Source organism: Phalacrocorax aristotelis, chromosome 18, assembly GCF_949628215.1.
Source record: "Phalacrocorax aristotelis chromosome 18, bGulAri2.1, whole genome shotgun sequence".
NCBI classification, from domain to species: domain Eukaryota; kingdom Metazoa; phylum Chordata; class Aves; order Suliformes; family Phalacrocoracidae; genus Phalacrocorax; species Phalacrocorax aristotelis.
In genome coordinates, this window is record NC_134293.1 from 6124925 (window position 1) to 6143128 (window position 18204).

Here is an 18204-nt window from a genome sequence, read left to right on the forward strand (position 1 = left end):
GGAGGATTTCTCTCAACCCACCTCCCTTATTGTTATGGCCACGGCGGCAGCGGGAGGACGTAAAATTCAGTTGTTAAATACAAACCAACTCTGGCAGCTGTGCAAGGCCATGAATCAAAGCCATACAGACCAGAGTAAAAATCAAAATCTTTGCCCCTGCGCTGAAGGGTTGAGGGCTGCAAGCGCCGGCCGGCGCAGCAGCTGTGGTGCGCACCGTGCCCGTGCGCCGCCAGTACTCAGACTCCCCGTCGCTGCTCACGAAGGTGGTCCCAAGGCTGAAGCTCCTCTGCATGGTACAGCACACCCCACCAAGCAGAGAGACTGCCTTAGAGTAGGTAAAACCCCATGAAATTGTTAAATATGAAGTGATAGGAAGGTGCCAGCTGCTGGGTACGATGAGCTCTGAATCACGACACACTACTCTGGAAGAGCAGAATACAGCAAGAACCGACCAGCTTTCTGCAAACCCACCCAACCTGCGCAACACTGACATCACTGCAGAATGTTTGCAGAATAAAATCAATCTTCTTTCAGAGACGCTTTCCACTCAAACACCTCAAGGCTTTTAGGAAGGAGAGCAAAACAGAAGTTGTTCTTTGTAATGCTGCAGGAAAATGCACAACCACCCTCAGGGAACCAGCTCCTTTTTTCCAAAAATACAAATACAGTGAATAATCAGGTACCTGCCCAACAGATGGCACCTAACTCGTACCTACTTTGTACAGGACAACAGGTCACCTGCCATCTACCTTCCTCTTTCCCCCAGAGTCATAATTTTCAAAGACATAATTTTCCCTAAATGCTGTCCCAAGTTGACCTGTGCAGCCTCGTTATTCAGATCAAGATGTATCTCAGCATGACGAGACCAACAGTCCCTACTTGACACCCTCATTATCAGACTGTACTTTCTCTCTCCTATGAGTGCTAGACTGGTTGTCCCTGAATGAACATGTCACCAAGAGGGCTCTAAGGAAAGTGTAAGAATTCCACAGTGAAAGGGACATTCTAAACCTAAACTTAATGTAGTATTTTAACCCATAATGACATAAAAGATGAGTAATACAGCTAAAAGAAAAAAAAATCTCATATTTTTCTGGTTTGTTTATTTGATGCACGTGTTAACATCCTGTGCAGAAGCAGTTTCACCGTTTCCCCAGGTCACCCAGCTTCCCACAGCCTGCGCCTGCCTTCCCCACAGTGACAGCAAAGAGAAAGAGACAAAACAAGAAGTCACAGATACACACAGAAAAGCGTTCGGATAAAACCACAAGAATTGGCAGGGCGAGCCCAAGACATAGGCAGGATCAGAGTACCTATTAATTTTTGACAAATAACAACTGAGACAGGGATCCTTGTAAAAATGTTACTCATTTTTCCACATCCTCCAAAGCACATTTTATTAGTATTTCTATCACATCAGAGTAACACTGATGTGGCATCGGCTTCATCTCCTGTTGTCAACTTCCTGCTGCTGTATGACAGTTTCAAAATCCCCTTAGTTTATTATTTTGTAGTTGACAATGTCTAGCAAGGCTGTGACCAACATCTACGACGGCAAAGCTCTGTATAACATGGGCTGAACTCTGCTGCATTTCGGCACACACAATGATTGTTTTCTTGCAACTATTTGTCATTTTAATCGGTCAGTAACTACTTCACTGTAATTTTAAAGAGTATCAGCACATACCTTTGCTGCTGCTAACAAGAACAGGAATCCAAACTACCCTTGTAACTTGTGCCATGGGGCCCCTGACCTCTTCCCTTATCAGGCTCTCAGGGAAGAGCAAAAGCACAAACCAAACTGAACAGTTACCATGTCAGGGTGGTTTTTTGTTTGTCTGGGGGTTTTCCCTTGTTTTAAAGGCAGGTGACTTCTGCAATATTATACATAAAATAAAGCCCATGCAATCAAGCTGTACCCTTCACTGCTTTTGTCACGTCACGTGCACCCTCCTCTCTCCCATGCCTGCTCTACAACGTCAGACAACAACCAGTATGAGCAACGGCACCCAAACTGGCTACAACACGGCCCTCATTTCGAACCCCTGTGCTATGCTCCACTTACAGGTTGTTTTGATTTTTACAACCTTCAGTGCTTCTTTAAACTACTTGTTAAATGACAGCAGTATGATAGATGTAGATTCTCTAACAATTACAGAGACATGTACAAGGTTTATAATTCTGTTTACCCTTTCCAAACTCTTGTTATGAGTCACAAGACAGACACTCTTAAAAAAAAAAAAAAAAAAATCACCATCCCTTTTGGCAAAGGTTAAGAAGCAGCTTCCACTCACTCAACAAGGTTCAAACCCCAGGCTTTTTTAAACACACTATTGCATGACAGGTTTTGTGGTCACTCCTGCAAATAAAAATCCACTGACTGCTCTCCGGACGGAGCCTACCTTCAGGCAGAACATGCTGCAGCTGGGGAACGATGGCAGAAGATTTGATCTGAGACATCTGCAGCTGCCTGGGAGCTCGCATCAGTTTTCACAGATGCGCCAGCTCGAGTACCAAACTCTCTGATTCAAGAAGGGAGTCCTGCGTTTCTTCTACTCAACGATCGTGCAAGTTATCCAAAGGGAAAATGACGGCAGTGCTACTGCATGCTAAACAGAGGCCCAGGCTGCGAGCTGGGAACTATTAAAACATGCCCGACAGTGGAAGCTCTGGCTGGCTGGCTCAGATTGGCACCCTGAGTGCCAAGGGACTGGAAGCTCTCTGAGCATCCCCTGGTTTCTCAGGTTGAGCACCCCACCTCCCATATTGATGTAGCCTGATGTGCCTCTGAAGCTAAAATCAATTCTTCAATGATTCTGTTAAGGGCAGGAACTAGACCCTGCACTTGCTGAGCATGAACAACTCCTGCTTACTCCAGTGGAAGATCAGCCCTACATCCTAATTCTTACCCATTTCACATTTTTGACCAGGTTCCAACTTGCTTTACTTTACTAAACACTGGGTTTTTTCAAAGGTCTTACTTCTCATCACTTTCTGAAATCTACAGATGACACCGTGTTGCATGACCACAGCCTATTGTTGCTGGAAGCCTTTATTATTGGCAATTAAATTCAGGCTAATTAGACAAGATAGAATCAATTGATCAGGGCAGGTAAACAACATGAAGAAACACTGCTTGGCATGTGAGTGCTGTTCACGTGAAGGAGGCACTGGAAGTACTAATGGACCCAGTTCTTACCAGGCAAGTTTTATAAAAGGTAAGTATATTCACCTAGTAGCTGCCACAGAATAAAAAAACCTAACAGTTACAGCTACAGTTTTCAAGATGTGGAACTTAAATGGATTCAGCATCACAGTTTGGTTTATGCATTTTGATCAATATCCAGCCACCGCAGCACTTGAATGTAAATGAGCTCTATTCTTTACACAAGACCAAACGCTAACATTAGATGTGTGGTTCTGTCTGTGGTATGGTATCTCCCTACGTCAGGAACTGGCGTGTTTGCAGTGTCCTCCTTTACCTATGTAACACCTAAATCCATGTAACATCCATGTAAACATGTAACAACCATGTAAATCCATGTAACACCGAATCCATGCATTTGCATGGGACTCTACAAATCCACTGGTCTTGTTGCACTCCTCTACACTAGACAGGAATGAATTGTTGTGTTCAGGCATTGATAAAGCAACCAATAAATAAAACCGAACAAAAAGAAGAAGAGATACTGTGGTTATCAACAAAAATTTAACCAATGTCAAGACAATATCTGGTCTGCTCACATGTCCACAGGATCAGCTTAAGAAGGACAGCACAAAGGATTATTTTTTTTTTTTTTTACATGCACTATTTAGGCATCCTTGGATGGTGCTTTGTATATGTTCTGCCCTTGAAGGAGTCAATTCTGTTGTTTATTGTTGGCCTAGATGGGAAACTGCACCATTTCTAGGTGCACAGCGTGTTGCTTCGGGCAGTTTGAAAAGCCAAAAGAGATGAGGTAAGGATAAACAATTTAAACATCTCATATAAACAATTAGCGTTACTGATGTGCACAGGTAAGTCAGTTCACGACGGATTTCTACGCCTGGCAGGAGGTCAGGAATCAGCTCCGTAATTTATTGTCTTACACAGCATCCTCTGCTCCCAGCTTAGTGGGTGACTGTTGAGAACATACCACACGGTCAGGAGAGGTGGCAGAAGAGCACACGCTGCAAACAGCGGTGACAAAGGAGAAAGCAGGCACAGGGGAAGTCAAAATAATCAACGTGCTAATGGTGAAAAGCTGAAACAGGCTCCCGCATCGAAGTACAGTGACTGATGCTGGCATGCCCTCTACTGCAGGATTATGGGTTTTTGCTTACGAAGGGATAGAGTCCATTCTCCCACCCAGGATAATCACTTCTCCCTTAACGTCTGCTTCACACCCGCGCTCATGGTATGAGTTTGCTGAACTACTACTTTTCTTTCCATCTGACAACGATCTGAGACCTATGAACTTTTGTCCTTGCTTTAACTTCAGTCTAAAGCAGTTACATACGACAAAGGAAAACATCATCGATCTGGGCAGCGGTGACCTAGCCAGCAGGTCAGCTGAGGCCACAGTATGGTCAGTTCAGCTGAGGAAGCCCGCGTTTGTAATCAGATGAGGAAATTAGGCACATTTCCCTCAAAACGAACAATGCAGTAATTTACTTGGGAATCTGAAGAGATGTCAATTAGCTTGAACCCAGTACACCAACTTTTTTTTTTTGTTAGCATGAACATTTTTTTTTTTAAACCTCCCAAGAAAAGCATCAGACCACAGAAACTGTAAGGTGCTGTTTCCACTCACTGCAGGAGCTGGGAGGGAGCTGCAGCCCGGCACCTGCCCCAGCCCTGGAAGAGGAAGATTTCCATCATGAAGACGAAGACTATTTTACTTTGGTAAAATACTTCTCTGGCTAGCTGGTCTACAGTTCAAGTGACAGCAAGAGGCCCGGAACATGTTCACACAAGCAGCCTTGTCACTTTTAAATGGCTTTGCCGCTCATTTATACATTTCTCTAAGAGCATACGACCAAGAAAATCAGTAGATGGGTTTGCAACAAAAATTTATCTGGGTGATTCCCGGGAAGACTACAGGCATGGCCCAAGAGGCAAGTTTTCAGCTAGCGTCAGTCAGTGGCTTTGCTCCAACACCCATCAAGTCAGCAGGACGTGGTGTACAATGCCAACCCTAGCTCCTGTGGCAGAGAGAAATTCTACCCTTCCTGAGGCAACAAATAATGTATAATATGACCAATTTGTCATAAGTTCATCACAGCTATTTTCTATCTCTAAGACTACAAGCAGGAAGGAGGACTGGTAATTACTTCTGTGAATTTGTAAGCAAAGTCGATTTCTTAAACAGAGCAAATACTCCTCTGTAGGACTAAGGCCCAACACCTATCACCACAGACCATTCCCCTCCCCAATACTTCTGCGAGTATCTAAGGAGCACATACAGTAATTTGGATCACAGTGGCGCCCTGCTTTGCAAACTTCAAAGGATTTTACTCTTTGCCTCTTGCATGCCCTGGGAAGCTCAGCTTTGCCTAATATTTTGTAAGCACATTATTACTTAGTCAGCATTTGACTCTGGTTGTGGTGGGGAAACTGGCAAACAAGCAGGACTTGCAGTGTGATCTGATATCTGCCAGGCTGCGGCTGTGCTGCTCGCGGACTGTCTCATTTTGGCTGACCCAGTGTCACCTGGTGAGCAAATCGCCTGATGTTGTCTTATACTAAATATGCAATAGAAAATAACCACTTAAACTGAAAGGTGTTCAGGTACCATAGTGACAGGCACAGTTTGAGAACACAGAAGAGAAAACAGTCTTGCTTAAGGGCTTCAATTAGCTTCCAACTAAGATGATTACGACATTTCCTAGGGGACAAGGAATCCTTCAAGGAGAATCAAATCAAAACACCCAGCTGCACGGACGTCCTGGCTATGAACTGTGTCTGACGTCTTCTGCAGGGAGCAGGGTTCTGCTCCCTGGCCGCCGCAGCGGCACCTTCTCCAGCACAAGTGGAGCACGGTGCAATTTCCTCTCGCAGCACGGCTCTCCAGTGAGATAACAGGCTTGTCCAGTGAGATGACAGGCTTGTCCTACCTGCTCTCTGCTAGGGGACCCCACTTTGGTGGCGGGTGCTGGCCTGCCCCAGCTGAGGGGATGGGCCTCTACTCTTTCAAAGCAAGCAGCGTTTTCTTACCACTGCATTTCTTTTTTCCACGTCGCTTCATGCATCTTAGAAACTTTCCAGAGGCCTCCAGCATTTTTATTCATGTTTTGCAGGGGAGAAAGCAAAGAACAAATGCACTTCACAGGCTCTGCCGCTCGGGACTGGAGCCCACCCCACTGCCGTGACCTGCAGGGACAACTCCCTCAGCCGAGGGCCACAGTACAACAGCTTACACCGCCTAAAACTGAATCACCATTTAAAAGGATTATTAACTTCCAGCTGCATTCAGCCTAATTTCCTTTGTGCCACAGCGTGTTTAACTGCAGACATTCTAATTTACTGTTGCAGAGCACAAGCCCAATTCTAAGGATAAATTAAAATGACAGCTCCATGGGAAGTTCAGAATTTAACTTTCTGCCTTATCTGATTTGATGCAGATACAAATATTTAAGCCAAGGAAACAAACAGTCTGTTTCTAAGAAGCTCCAGCTGGAATGGGGAAAAAGGGTTTTGCAGGAAGAGAGGTTGCAACAATCAGTGCACTGTCATTCTCCTTGCGGGCACAGATCAGCTAAGCAGAGCTTCAGGGCCGGCGTGCTGCACTCCTCCCCTCTGTAAGACTCATTTGGGTTTGGTTTTTTAGGTTTTTTTTTTTCCCCCCTTAAGTGAAAAACTACTTTGCTATATTGAGAGTAAGAGGTTTTACTTTTAAATCTCCTTTGTACAATTCCCTTCTCTTTTCAAGGGAGAGAGGCAAGCACCAAGCCTGTTAAGTGAAACACACCGAGTCTGGTATGTGATTTGCTGCCAAGAAGGTGATGTTTCTTCTGTTTTTATTGTAACCCTGACCAACGCTGTGCTCCTGTCTGCAGACCAGGCTGGGATTCATCTCATCCCCACTTAGGTGGTAAGAGGTGTCCCAGCCCAGTCCAGTCACACCTATGCTCTCTGTAACCCCTGGGGAGAGGCAAGAGTCATCTGCAGGCGGTTCAGCCCATCCCCACGCCAATGCACATAATTTTTGTTGAGACAAATCAAAGCTAAATTCAAACAGAATAAAAAAAAAAAGAAATTAAAATTTCATTTTAACTCTCATTTTGAAACTCTGAAAATTCAAAACTGATTTCTAATAATCTGTTTTTTTCAGGCGAATAAACAGAGCACTCCAATTTTTAGCACAACCACATCCCGTGATTCAGGCGCAGACCCACGGTGAAGCCGCTGCCAAGGAAAACACTCTGCTTTCAGGATACTCCCTGCCGCTCGCGAACTCGAGCGAGCAGCCACCAGAGACGCTCTCGCCGCCCCGCAAGAGGCGGAGAAGGCGAGGCGCAGCGAGCAGCGGACGCCGCGCCAGCGAGGAGGTTACACAAGCGGCACGGCCGTGCCATGTTGGCCGCCCGCGGGGCGGCAATCCGGCCCCGCTGCCGGTGCTGGGTCAGGCACGGCCGTGCGGCCCGCAGGCTCGCTCGCCGGCCACCCCGCCACGCAGGGGCTGGCGCTCGCCATGCGCTCGCTGCACGCGCGGACGTGGACGCTGGCACGGGAGCTCCTGGCCAGAGGGGAGGGCGGACAGCCGCGATGGGCCCAAGGTCGTTGTGACCTTCGCTGCAATGGCAGGCGAGCGCCCGGCTGCGGGCTGGCTCACCGACCCGACCTGCCTCCTCCCCTCTGCCAGCACCAGCCCAGCGCTGCCCCACTGATGGATGGACAGATACGCACTGCTGCGAGCTGGCCCCAACCCAGTGCTGCGGCCACCCTCGGGCCGTCACAGGTGACGGGGCAGCTCTCCTTTGTGGCAGTCCAGGCAGACTCCTGGCAGGGCAGCTGGTGCTGTGCCTGCAGCCCACAGCCTCGGGGCTTTAGTCGGGTTTTGCTCCCGCACCCCACCTGCGGCTTACCAGCCCCCAGCTGCCTGCCCACCCCCCCAGCCGGCTCAGCACCGGGCTCCCGCGGCACCCCAACCCCACGTGTCCACCACAAAACCAGCTCCGTCACCCTTAAAGCCACCTGCAATTGGGAAGCTGGAGATACATTTGGGCAGGAGAGACGTTTCAACAAGAGAGTTCAATTTCTCTGCACTAGAATCGGTGGGAGAAGTCACGGGCTGCTCCCTGCACGCTCCCCACAGCCAGCCCAGAGGGAACGCAGGGAAGCGGGGAGCTTCTGGCACACCAGCACTGCACACCTGAGAGGAGTCTCCTCAGCAACTTCTGCAAGCCACAATGCCTGTGGTACACGCAGGCAGCGCAGCGGGTAAACCGGAGCTGTGCAGATACAGTGACCTGCAGGGCGATAGTCCCAGGCGCCGGGATACAAGTATTGCGATGTTAACTGTCAGAGCTTCTGAATTTTCACTCCTGAATGACTAAATACACTGCGATTACAAGCCCCGAGACCCCCTTCAGCCACAGATGGTAGGCACACAGAACAGCATGGGCACACCGGAGTAGTCAGGTCGAGAGACCTGATCCCAGCCATTCAGATTCCCAGAACGCATCCATGCTGGGAAGAGCAATTCAGAGGCAGCACTGAAATGGACCATGAGTAGCAGAAACCTAAAGGAAACAAAATGCAGTTCTGAATCTATGAATACCTTCTGGACCATCATAAAAGTAGTTTACACTTCCTAAGAGGAAGTGACAAGAGTTAATTCCTAGCAATTTATGGACATGTTGGTACATTCACTTGTAGGTAGCGCAAAACTGCATTGTGTCCAAGCCTCAAAACGTTTCACAATGGATCCAGAGAACAGGGAGAGGAAGAATCGGCCATCCCCACTGACATCCTCAAAGAGAATTTTAAGCTGTCGTCCAAAAGCACAGAATGAAAAGTGCTGCCAGGCAGCAGAGCCTGCTCAGGCACAGGTCTGCACCTGTATCAATATTCACAAAACGCCCGCTACCACGCCAGAAACAGCTCTGTTCGTGACATCCTGACTCTAGACTCAACTCCCAGACACGAGAGCAGGTGACCAGATCACTCTGTCTCCCTTACTGCAACCAGAAGCTCATCTCTACTGACACCAGCCTGCCTGAAATCAAATGGAAGGCTCAGATCTCTTCTAGTGCCCATTAGGCTGCAATAGAACCACATCTCCAAAAATGACCTTTTTAAGCAACACAGATTTTCTCCTCTTGTTCACCATCCTCCAGTAGCTGGGTACCACTAGAATTTGCCCCAGCCAAAGGCTCTCCAAGGGAAGCTGCTGTTGAAGACTAATGAGAAAGGCTGAGCTGGTCTAACTCTGAAAGGTGATGAGTAATTACTGACTCTCCAAAGTGAAGTTGATGCAAGTAATCAATGTCCAGCACTTCTGAACATAGAAATGAAATGGTATTTGAGAGAGACTGAGGAAAATAGGAAGAAAGCGAGGAAAAAAGGTGACACTTTACTGTGGAAAAGCCCATTGTGCACAGTCCTCAGCACCCTTTATTCCAGCCAAAATGTATGAAGTCTATTGACTCTCTTCATCTGCACTTCGAATTTAGCAACTCTTCCATTTTCCCCGATAAGTTTTAATTGCATTACATGCTATCGATTTCACAATCACAGAGGACATCTCTAAGAATTTATTTTGTGCTACCATTAACCACTTTCACGAATAGTAAATAAGCAAACACTAACACTTACTTCACTCAACCTGCAAACACAACTGAATTTTATGTTTCCCTTCTCCCAGACTCAAGACCTTCACACTGTAACCCCAAATTCCAGTCTTTCCCTGCCTTCAAGTAAATGACCTGTATTTACACCTCCACCTCATAAAAAATTTGAGATAATTAAAGCCTTCATGGAAGTCTGTCTGTTATCATTAAGCAGACAGAAAACCTCCCCAGAACACATGGATTAAAATTCACCTTAGTCCAAAAAGAAGCAGCTTAAATTATACAGCCTGGCTGTCCCTCTTTAAGATCATCTAAATTATCTCGTCGCTGTATCACCATCGCTGGTATGAATGACTTGTGGTTGACTAGGAACTTCTACTATAAGGAGACTGCGTGAAGCAAGTGTTCCTGGAAGACTCAAATGTTCTGGAAATCTGGAGTTTATAAATGACTATGCTCACACAGGAGGAAAAGGAAGAATAGGAGCTTTTCTCTCCTGCTTTCCCTTTACACAACAGGAAAGAGACAAGTAACTCGGTTTAAGCAAAGCTAGCATCTGTCTCTGATTTCCATAGATGAAGTGCTATACAATGACAGCCAACAGTAACCCGAACGCTACACGTACCTGGATGTATCGCAAGGCACTCCTTAGGACACTGAGGTTTGAGGTCTTCTTGTCATCTACGTTGGGGATGTTGCGTTTTAATGTCTCAAAGCATTCTTTCAAATGAGCACGTCTAAAGAAAACACAGGTGGTTTGTCAGCTTGTGGGAGAACACACCAGAAATCAATTTAGCAGAGGGCTAGAGCTTAATTTGGGCCTTAATCCAGCAAAGCACTTGCACATGTGCATAGCAGTCACCGAGACTACCTGCATGCTTACAAATGCAGAAAGACTATGGGGTCGTATGCATTCTAGTCCTAGCTTTGTGAAGAAACCATTGTGCAATCTTAAATGAAGTATCTCACCTCCCTGTGCTGTTGCTTCTACTTTCACCATATTTCTGGTTTAGCTGCTTTGGCTTATGAGAGTTTTGGATCAGGAACTGGTCTTTATTCTGTGTTCACACTGTACACCATCCCCTGATTGTGGCTATTTCATTACTTTAAATCAAAAGAGAAGTTACACCGTTATGCACGTGGGGGTTTACTTTGCAGGATCAGGGCTTTGCAGGGTTATTGTAATGCAATTATGCAGTTAAGTAAAACATACTGGAAAGCAAGAGATGCAGAATTGAGCTATAAGAAAGCAAAGCAATACTGCAAGATTCATTAAAAGTCACTAAGAATTTTGTTCAGATTATTTGTTAAAAAAACAAACAAACAAAAAACCACCAAAGCCAAACAAATACTGACAGACTATAGGCCAAAAAAAAAAAAAAAGGAAGGGGAATTACAATTAAAAAAAAAATCAAACCCCTGGCTTTCTACGCACCTGTTCTTCTCCAATTTATTATGTACTTCCCTGGTCCCAACCCTGTAACCCAAACAGAACAAAGATAAACTCAGTGTCAGGTTTAAAACTACTGCCATTCAACCCGTACTTTCAGCAGTGTGTTTGTGTCTAGAATACACAGATAAATGTTAAAAAGCAACCGAAGGTGTTCAGATATCACTCTTTTAATATTAGTTGCCTCTATATTTCTACCTGTGCTGTGTCAAGATAAAATCCATACTTTACACGCATATTAGATGGGATAAGCATTATGCATATACTGCACACAAGATAAAAACAGGTATAATCTGTGTATATATACACAGACACAGCTACTATCAACAACAGGGAAAGACATAAAGTATGAATTGTATGTATTTATACACTACTAGATAGCCCAGATTCTGACCCATTTCTGATCTACACCTACACTCCAGTGGGGTAAGATTTATGCAGTTTCAAATTAAAGCAAATGGGACTTGGCAGACATACTTCAAACTGCTTTAGTTTTTTACTGTGCCTGAAATAACACAGCCGAGCATAAATATGGAATGAAGTAATCCAAGAATGCTCCAGTCACTGCTAAAAGAAGAACCAGGGCGAGCTTCTGGTTTTTGGGGTTCTGGTCTGACCCCAGCCTCCAAATCAGAGGAATACTTTTAGGAAAGGCCAAACAAGTTCATGTTATCTTAGTTTTTCAGCTACAGTGGAGATAAAGTACATTAGTAGACACGTCGAGATTTCAAATATCTTCTATACACTATGCAAAGTAATTATTTGCCTTTGGCTGAAAATACACCAACACTGAGGTGAGCATTTCAGGAGGTATGCTAATATTTAATAAATACTCAGGTATTTAAAACCAAATATTTGACAGCCTTTTCCCATGAAGTGTTTACAAGCTGAAAAAGACATCTTTTCTGTGCTTATGTCTAAGGGAGTAATTCTGGGGAGACAAGGAGCGTGCATCTTGGGGCAACCCGTCAAAATGCTCTTTAGGAAACCTTTGCAACTCGCTCAGCATCAGACAGGTACTCTTCTGGTGTGCCTATGCCAAGAGCTCTAGAAATCCTGCACAATAAAATTCTCTGATTACGGCACAGACACAGCGGTGATGCTGCACTTGGCTCTGGGACAACAGCCCTTCCAACTTCCCAGGAGCAAAACTCAGCGTGATGGCACAAGAGCAGTTTGCTGGTGCAATCACAGCCATCTCGCTGCCTGCTGCCAGGGCAGCTGCTGCTCAGCCAGCAAAACTCCCCACAGCCTCCACTGGTAGACCCGTGCCATCGGAAATCCCCTCTACACCCGCCTGAACTCACACAACACCATCAGTGACAGGTTCGCTTGATTAAAGCACAGATGCACTTATCATTTCTGCAGCTGAGCATTTTACAGGTAAGCTCTACAGATCACAATCTATCTTAGAAGAATTATATTGGCGTTTTACAAAGGCCGTTATCTTCACAAATTCTTATCTACATTACTTTCGCTGTTTCCTTCTATGCATTTTGGGATCTCTACATCCCAAATGACACTATAAATCCTTGTTTTGTCCACTGCATCTTACATCTCTTCCTGTTCCCCCGAGACGATACTGAAACTACCACTTCTTGCACAGAGGCCGTCCACAGGGAAGGTCAGTACCAACGCACAGCCCCGCGCTCGTGCTCCTCTCACAACTGCGTTACAGTGGTTCTGCATTACAGCTCAAAGCAAACACCGTAAGAACCAGAGAACCTGGGGAGAAGAAGGTGAACTGCCACATCCTGACCTTCTGATACATTCAAAATACTGAGCTCCATCCAGGAGGAAGCAAAAGGCAAGGCCAGATTTTGACCCGGCCAAAACATTTCTCCCGAGCAGGTCACTAGCCCGGAAAGCATTGCATTTTGTCTGTCTCTTCTGCTGGCACTTGTTTAGGCTGGGTGGCCCTGAGCGACTAGCAGGGCCTCCAGCTCTGCTGGGTCTATCTCAGCATAGCAGCCTGAGCCATACTGGGGCGGGACAAGGCTGCCGCTGCTACACTGCACAGCAAGAGGGGGACTCCAGCTGGCATTTTGTCTAGCAGCATCTCCTCTGAACTCCCGGCCAGATCCCCACCCCTGCCCTGAAACCAGGGGTACATTTTCTTTATTGCACTGAACAGCAAGACCAACTTTCTGCTCAGCCTCCGTGGGAGTAGCATACCATTTCTAACACCATTGCAAACAGTTATCTACCAGCCGCAGGCAGTCAAGGGAATGGTCAGAGGTCATTTATCCTGCAGGAAGGAAGACTGAGGGGCCAAGGGGAACAGGTAAAAGCTTGCTGCAAAGAAAGGAATGATTTGTTCTCCCAGTCCACAAGAAATAATACCAGACTACGTATTAGGATACTGTGGTCTGGAAACAACTGCCTGAGGAGAAGGCAGAGTCTCCACCAGCCAAAGTCCTTAAGAACAAGTTAGACAAACACTAACCTGGAGCAACTTCTGAATCACAAGTCCTGTCCGAGAGTGAGGACATATTAAACAGCCTTCAGTCGCTTCCAACAAGCAGGAGGCCCTCAGCACTTAGAGCACTAAGAAACTGAAACAGCAGCTAAGGTGATCTCTGTCCTGGGAAATAAAACCTCCCAGATCTCATCCCAGTTTTCAAGAAAGTTCCTGCAAGCAGCATTGCTGCACGATCTCCCTAACCAGTATAAGCAGAGATCTTTTGCCAAACATAATACCAGATGCCACCTGAGATCAGACAGGCAGTGCTGGGACTTGCTCCTAATACAGTTCTGGCTTGGAAAAAGAAATCCTTGTACAGAATCCTACAGTGCGTAGTCAGGGAGGAAAAATAAAAAACACGAAGCTAAGAAACCCTGCTATCAAAAAACCAAACACATCCAAACATCCACGGGTCTTGGTATTTCTGATCTGACAACTCTTTGCAAAAGCAGTAGCTGCTCCAAGTCGATACAGCTTTTGGTACCATTTTTGTCTGGTCCCTCTCAGAAGCCTCCATACACAAGGTGCACTCACCCTCCAGGTCTCTTCTTCTGCTCATTTGGTTTCGTGTCTTCTGCTGGAGCCAGCTTCAGAGCACCAAGCTGCGGGGGCGCTCCCGGGTGCTGCAGGGGCTGGTGAGGCTGGGGCTGGATGGGCTGCTGAACCACATGGTGCTGGGAGATGGCCAGGACCGGCGCCGCGTAATGCTGGAGCTGCTTTGGGCTGCCTGACGGGGGTGTAGCAGCTTTTCCATCCGGCAGAAGTGGGCCCGGTGGCCTCTGGATGACCGGCGCAACTGAAGATGCTTCCTTAGTGACACTGGGAGTGCTTACAAGGGGCTGGTGGCGTTGTACGAGCGGTGGGGACAGGGTGGTCTGGGCTGCTTGCTGGGGGGGACTGGTGACAACGGGGATGGGAATGACTGAAATGGGGGCTGCTAGGGGCGGGGGCGGTGGTGGGGCCGGGGCTGGGGGGGAGATGGGCACCAGCAGTTCGCTCCGGGGCTCCTCCGGGGGAATGGCACTGTTCGCCCGCGGCACGCTGGCCTTGCCGGCCGCCTTCTGCTCCTGCTCCCTCTCCAGGCGGAGCTTCTCGTGCTTCTCATTCTCCTCTGAAAGAGAACACCAAAAGTGATTAATGGCCCTTCCCTGACCTTCCCCACCCACAGTCCTCTAACCAGGCTGGTGACTGCCTGTGTTTCTGAGAGGGAAGTGGAGGCCTTGGGGGTAACCCAGCGTGACCCACAGCACGCACCATGCCCACAGCAGAACCTGCACCATGCTGCACCTTCCACTCATTGCCCTTTCGCTCCAGCATGCTCTATTTAAATATAAACCATGTGCTGCCCCCACATTCAGCCCTTGCGACCAAGCGGCCTAGGCGACTCCTGGCTCTTCCGCCGTTTGCAGCAATCCTGACGTCTCTGGGGATGTCACAATCGCAGCAGCAGATGAAAAACAAGACACCACCCAAACAACCTCCTTTTCCCCCTTCCCAGCACCGCATGGAGAGAAATGACCTGATACAGTCACTTCCCGCTCCCAAGGTCCAAACTCACAAATCGCAAGGCCTTTCTGCCAAGGGCAAAAATTACTGAGCTGAACAAGATTAATGGGCTTTCGAGAGCTGTGGCAGGACCTGGCTGGGAGCACACGCCCGCTCCTCGGAGGGATCCGGTGTAGGTGCAGGATTAGTCCCCACTTGCCCTTGTGCAAGCCCGCAGGGATGGACTCTGCACCCCAAGCTTTGCTTACTTCTACAATACCTTCCCAAAGCCCTCCCTGCTTGTGTCCGTACGTAAACACACCACTGCACTCTATTGTATGGCAGAAGAAACCAATTCACAACAAAACATTTTCAATTCCTCCTTTTCCATTTTTAAATTGCCAAACAGCTATTGAGAATTTTACCAAGGAGCCCACCCTGGCCCCGTGACAGCCCCAGGACAACAGCGATGTTTGCTTCCAGGGAGGTAAAGACAAGCCTGGAGACCAGCCCTGACTAACAGCATCCTGGGAAGAAACTGTGCATTTCAGGATCACCTCCTAAACTAGAGCCAGTGTGCAGGAGACAGGGAAACCTTGTGAGCCAGGCGACCCCTGCTCCCAGTTCTCCCAGCACTGACCCTGGGCACCCAATGACAGAGAGATAAACAGCAGCCACAGGACTGCAGCTGGTTGTAACCAACCACCCATACAAGGCAGGGCAGGCGTCTTAGGTTGAAATACCCTGTATTTCATACTATCAAGTGTAAATCTTAGGTCAGGGGACTTTACACTGACTCAAACCCATCAGGGCACTTCTTTTCTGCTGTGGATTTCATTCAAGCTCTTCAGCTTAACTTTGATGTGCGTACGTTCCTATATGTTTTTAGAACACTAGGCAAAGTAAATGAAATCTGTGTGGCCCAACTAGCAAAATAAACCTCATTAAATGCAATCCAGGTCTCTGGCTTTAATTGTGTGAACACAGCACAAATGAAATTTATTTATACAAGTTCTGTGGCGCCAGTGGCCCCGACATTGAGACATCTCACAGCCTTAATCAAGTCTCTCCAAACCCACTGTCCATGAAGGTCAGCAGATCCCATTCCTGACAGCCTCCAAGGAGTTGCAACAAAACACGGTGCACCAACAGCATGCTTGGAGCTATGACTTCTTCACAGTAATATACAAATATCTGGAAAATAAACCCTTACTTCATCAAGCAAGGAATCAGACAAATCACAGAATGACAGAATCACAGAATGGCGGGGGTTGGAAGGGACCTCTGGAGATCATCTTGTCCAACCTCCCTGCTTGAGCAGGTACACCTTGAGCAGGGTGCACAGGACTGCATGCAGGTGGGTTTTTAATATTTCCAGGGAAGGAGACTCCACAGTCTCCCTGGGCAGCCTGTGCCACCGCTCTGTACCCACACAGGAAAGGAGTTTTAACCCATATTCAGGTGGAACTTTCTGTGTTCCAGCTTGTGCCCATCACCCCTTGTCCTGGCACTGGGCACCACTGAAAAGAGTCTAGACCCATCCTCTTCACACCCGTTCTTTGAATATTTATAAGCACTGATAAGATCCCCCCTCAGTCTTCTCCAGGATAAACAGACCCAGGTCTCTCAGCCATTCCTCGTAAGAGAGGCGCTCCAGTCCCCTGATCACCTTGCTAGCTCTCCGCTGGACTCTGTCCAGCAGTTCCCTGTCTTTCCTGAACTGGGGAGCCCAGGACTGGACACAGGACTCCAAATGTGGCCTCACTAGGGCAGAGCAGAGGGGGAGGAGAACCTCTCTTGATCTGCTGGCCACACTCCTTTTCATGCACCCCAGGACACCGCTGGCCCCCTTGGCCCCAAGGGCCTGGTGCTGGCTCAGGGTCACCTCGCTGCCCCCCAGCACCCCCAGGGCCTCTCAGCAGAGCCGCTCTCCAGCATGTCCCCCCCAGCCTGTGCTGGTGTGGGGGGTTGTTCCTCCCCAGGGGCAGGACCTGGCACTTGCTCTTGTTAAATTTCATGAGGTTCCCCTGGGCCCAGCTCTCCAGCCTGTCCAGCTCTCACTGGATGGCAGCACAGCCTCTGGTGTATCAGCCGCTCCTCCCAGTTTTGTACCATCAGCAAACTTGCTGAGGGTACGCTCTGTCACGCATAGTCTGGTATCCAGCCTTAGTGGCCAATATCAGGTAATTCAGAGGAAGCTCTAAGAAACATCCCGAAAGAGCCTGTCTACAGGAGAAGCTTGTGCTTGACCTAAATGCTGAAGTCAGGGCGTATATTTAGGAAATTCGATAGAAAAGCATGCATACTGCCACCTGGAATTGCCAGGTTACTCTCAAATCCCCAGTTATCTTCAAGAAGAGGCTATATTAAATACCACAAGTGGACAATGGGAAAAGGGCCCCCCCGGTAAGGCAACCTCACCAGCTGTGGAGCTGCCCAGTCCTCACACACCACCCGAGGGCCCTGCCACTGCTTGGGTACTTTCTCACCCAGCTTTTGAATTTGAGGGGTGTAGTGCAAAAGCAACAGAGAGCAACGAAAGGAACAAAACTTTTATTCCTGATTCTGAATGACCTTTGGTACATGTGATCACACGGTGTCATCATCCCTGATTCACAGACGACGTGATTTCCTGAAGTTCCCTCCAGCCCAGGATTTCTACAGCATACACTGTATTTCCTCCAGCCTTCATTAAAGCACTTTGACCCAACTCTGCTTGCTGGTTGCCTGAACAACTCTGTCCAGAGCCACACCAGGCCTGCAGCAGAGCATCCGAGACCCCTGGGCAGAGGAGGCCAGCGAGCAGTGCCTGAAGAGACGGGCAGCGCGAGCTGCAGGGAAGGCAGCCCAGCGCCATACCTGCTGGCAGAGCGGGGAAGGAGGGGAACTTCAAACCTTACAGACCTTAGCAGCTCTAGTTCAACACTCAGCTGCAGCAACAGCCCAAACACACATGACTCATGAGACCAGGAAAGAGATCAAGCACTCAGCTGACAGGGTAAATACTGTCTAGCATCTACACAAGGAGAGA

The 18204-nt window shown here is 47.8% G+C and overlaps 1 protein-coding gene across 4 annotated transcripts in view; it reads right to left on the minus strand.

Annotated features, from left to right (window-relative positions):
* MNT (MAX network transcriptional repressor) overlaps positions 1-18204 on the minus strand; it is a 47466-nt gene that overhangs the window by 13601 nt on the left and 15661 nt on the right. For 3 of the 4 annotated variants that reach the window (XM_075112804.1, XM_075112803.1, XM_075112801.1), the window contains exons 2-4: positions 14223-14799; positions 11210-11251; positions 10400-10511 (exon numbers count right to left, since the gene is read on the minus strand). In XM_075112804.1, coding sequence (XP_074968905.1) covers positions 10400-10511; positions 11210-11251; positions 14223-14799 — 731 coding nt within the window. The remainder of the gene's footprint in view (positions 1-10399; positions 10512-11209; positions 11252-14222; positions 14800-18204) is intronic. The other variant, XM_075112802.1, reaches the window with a different exon arrangement.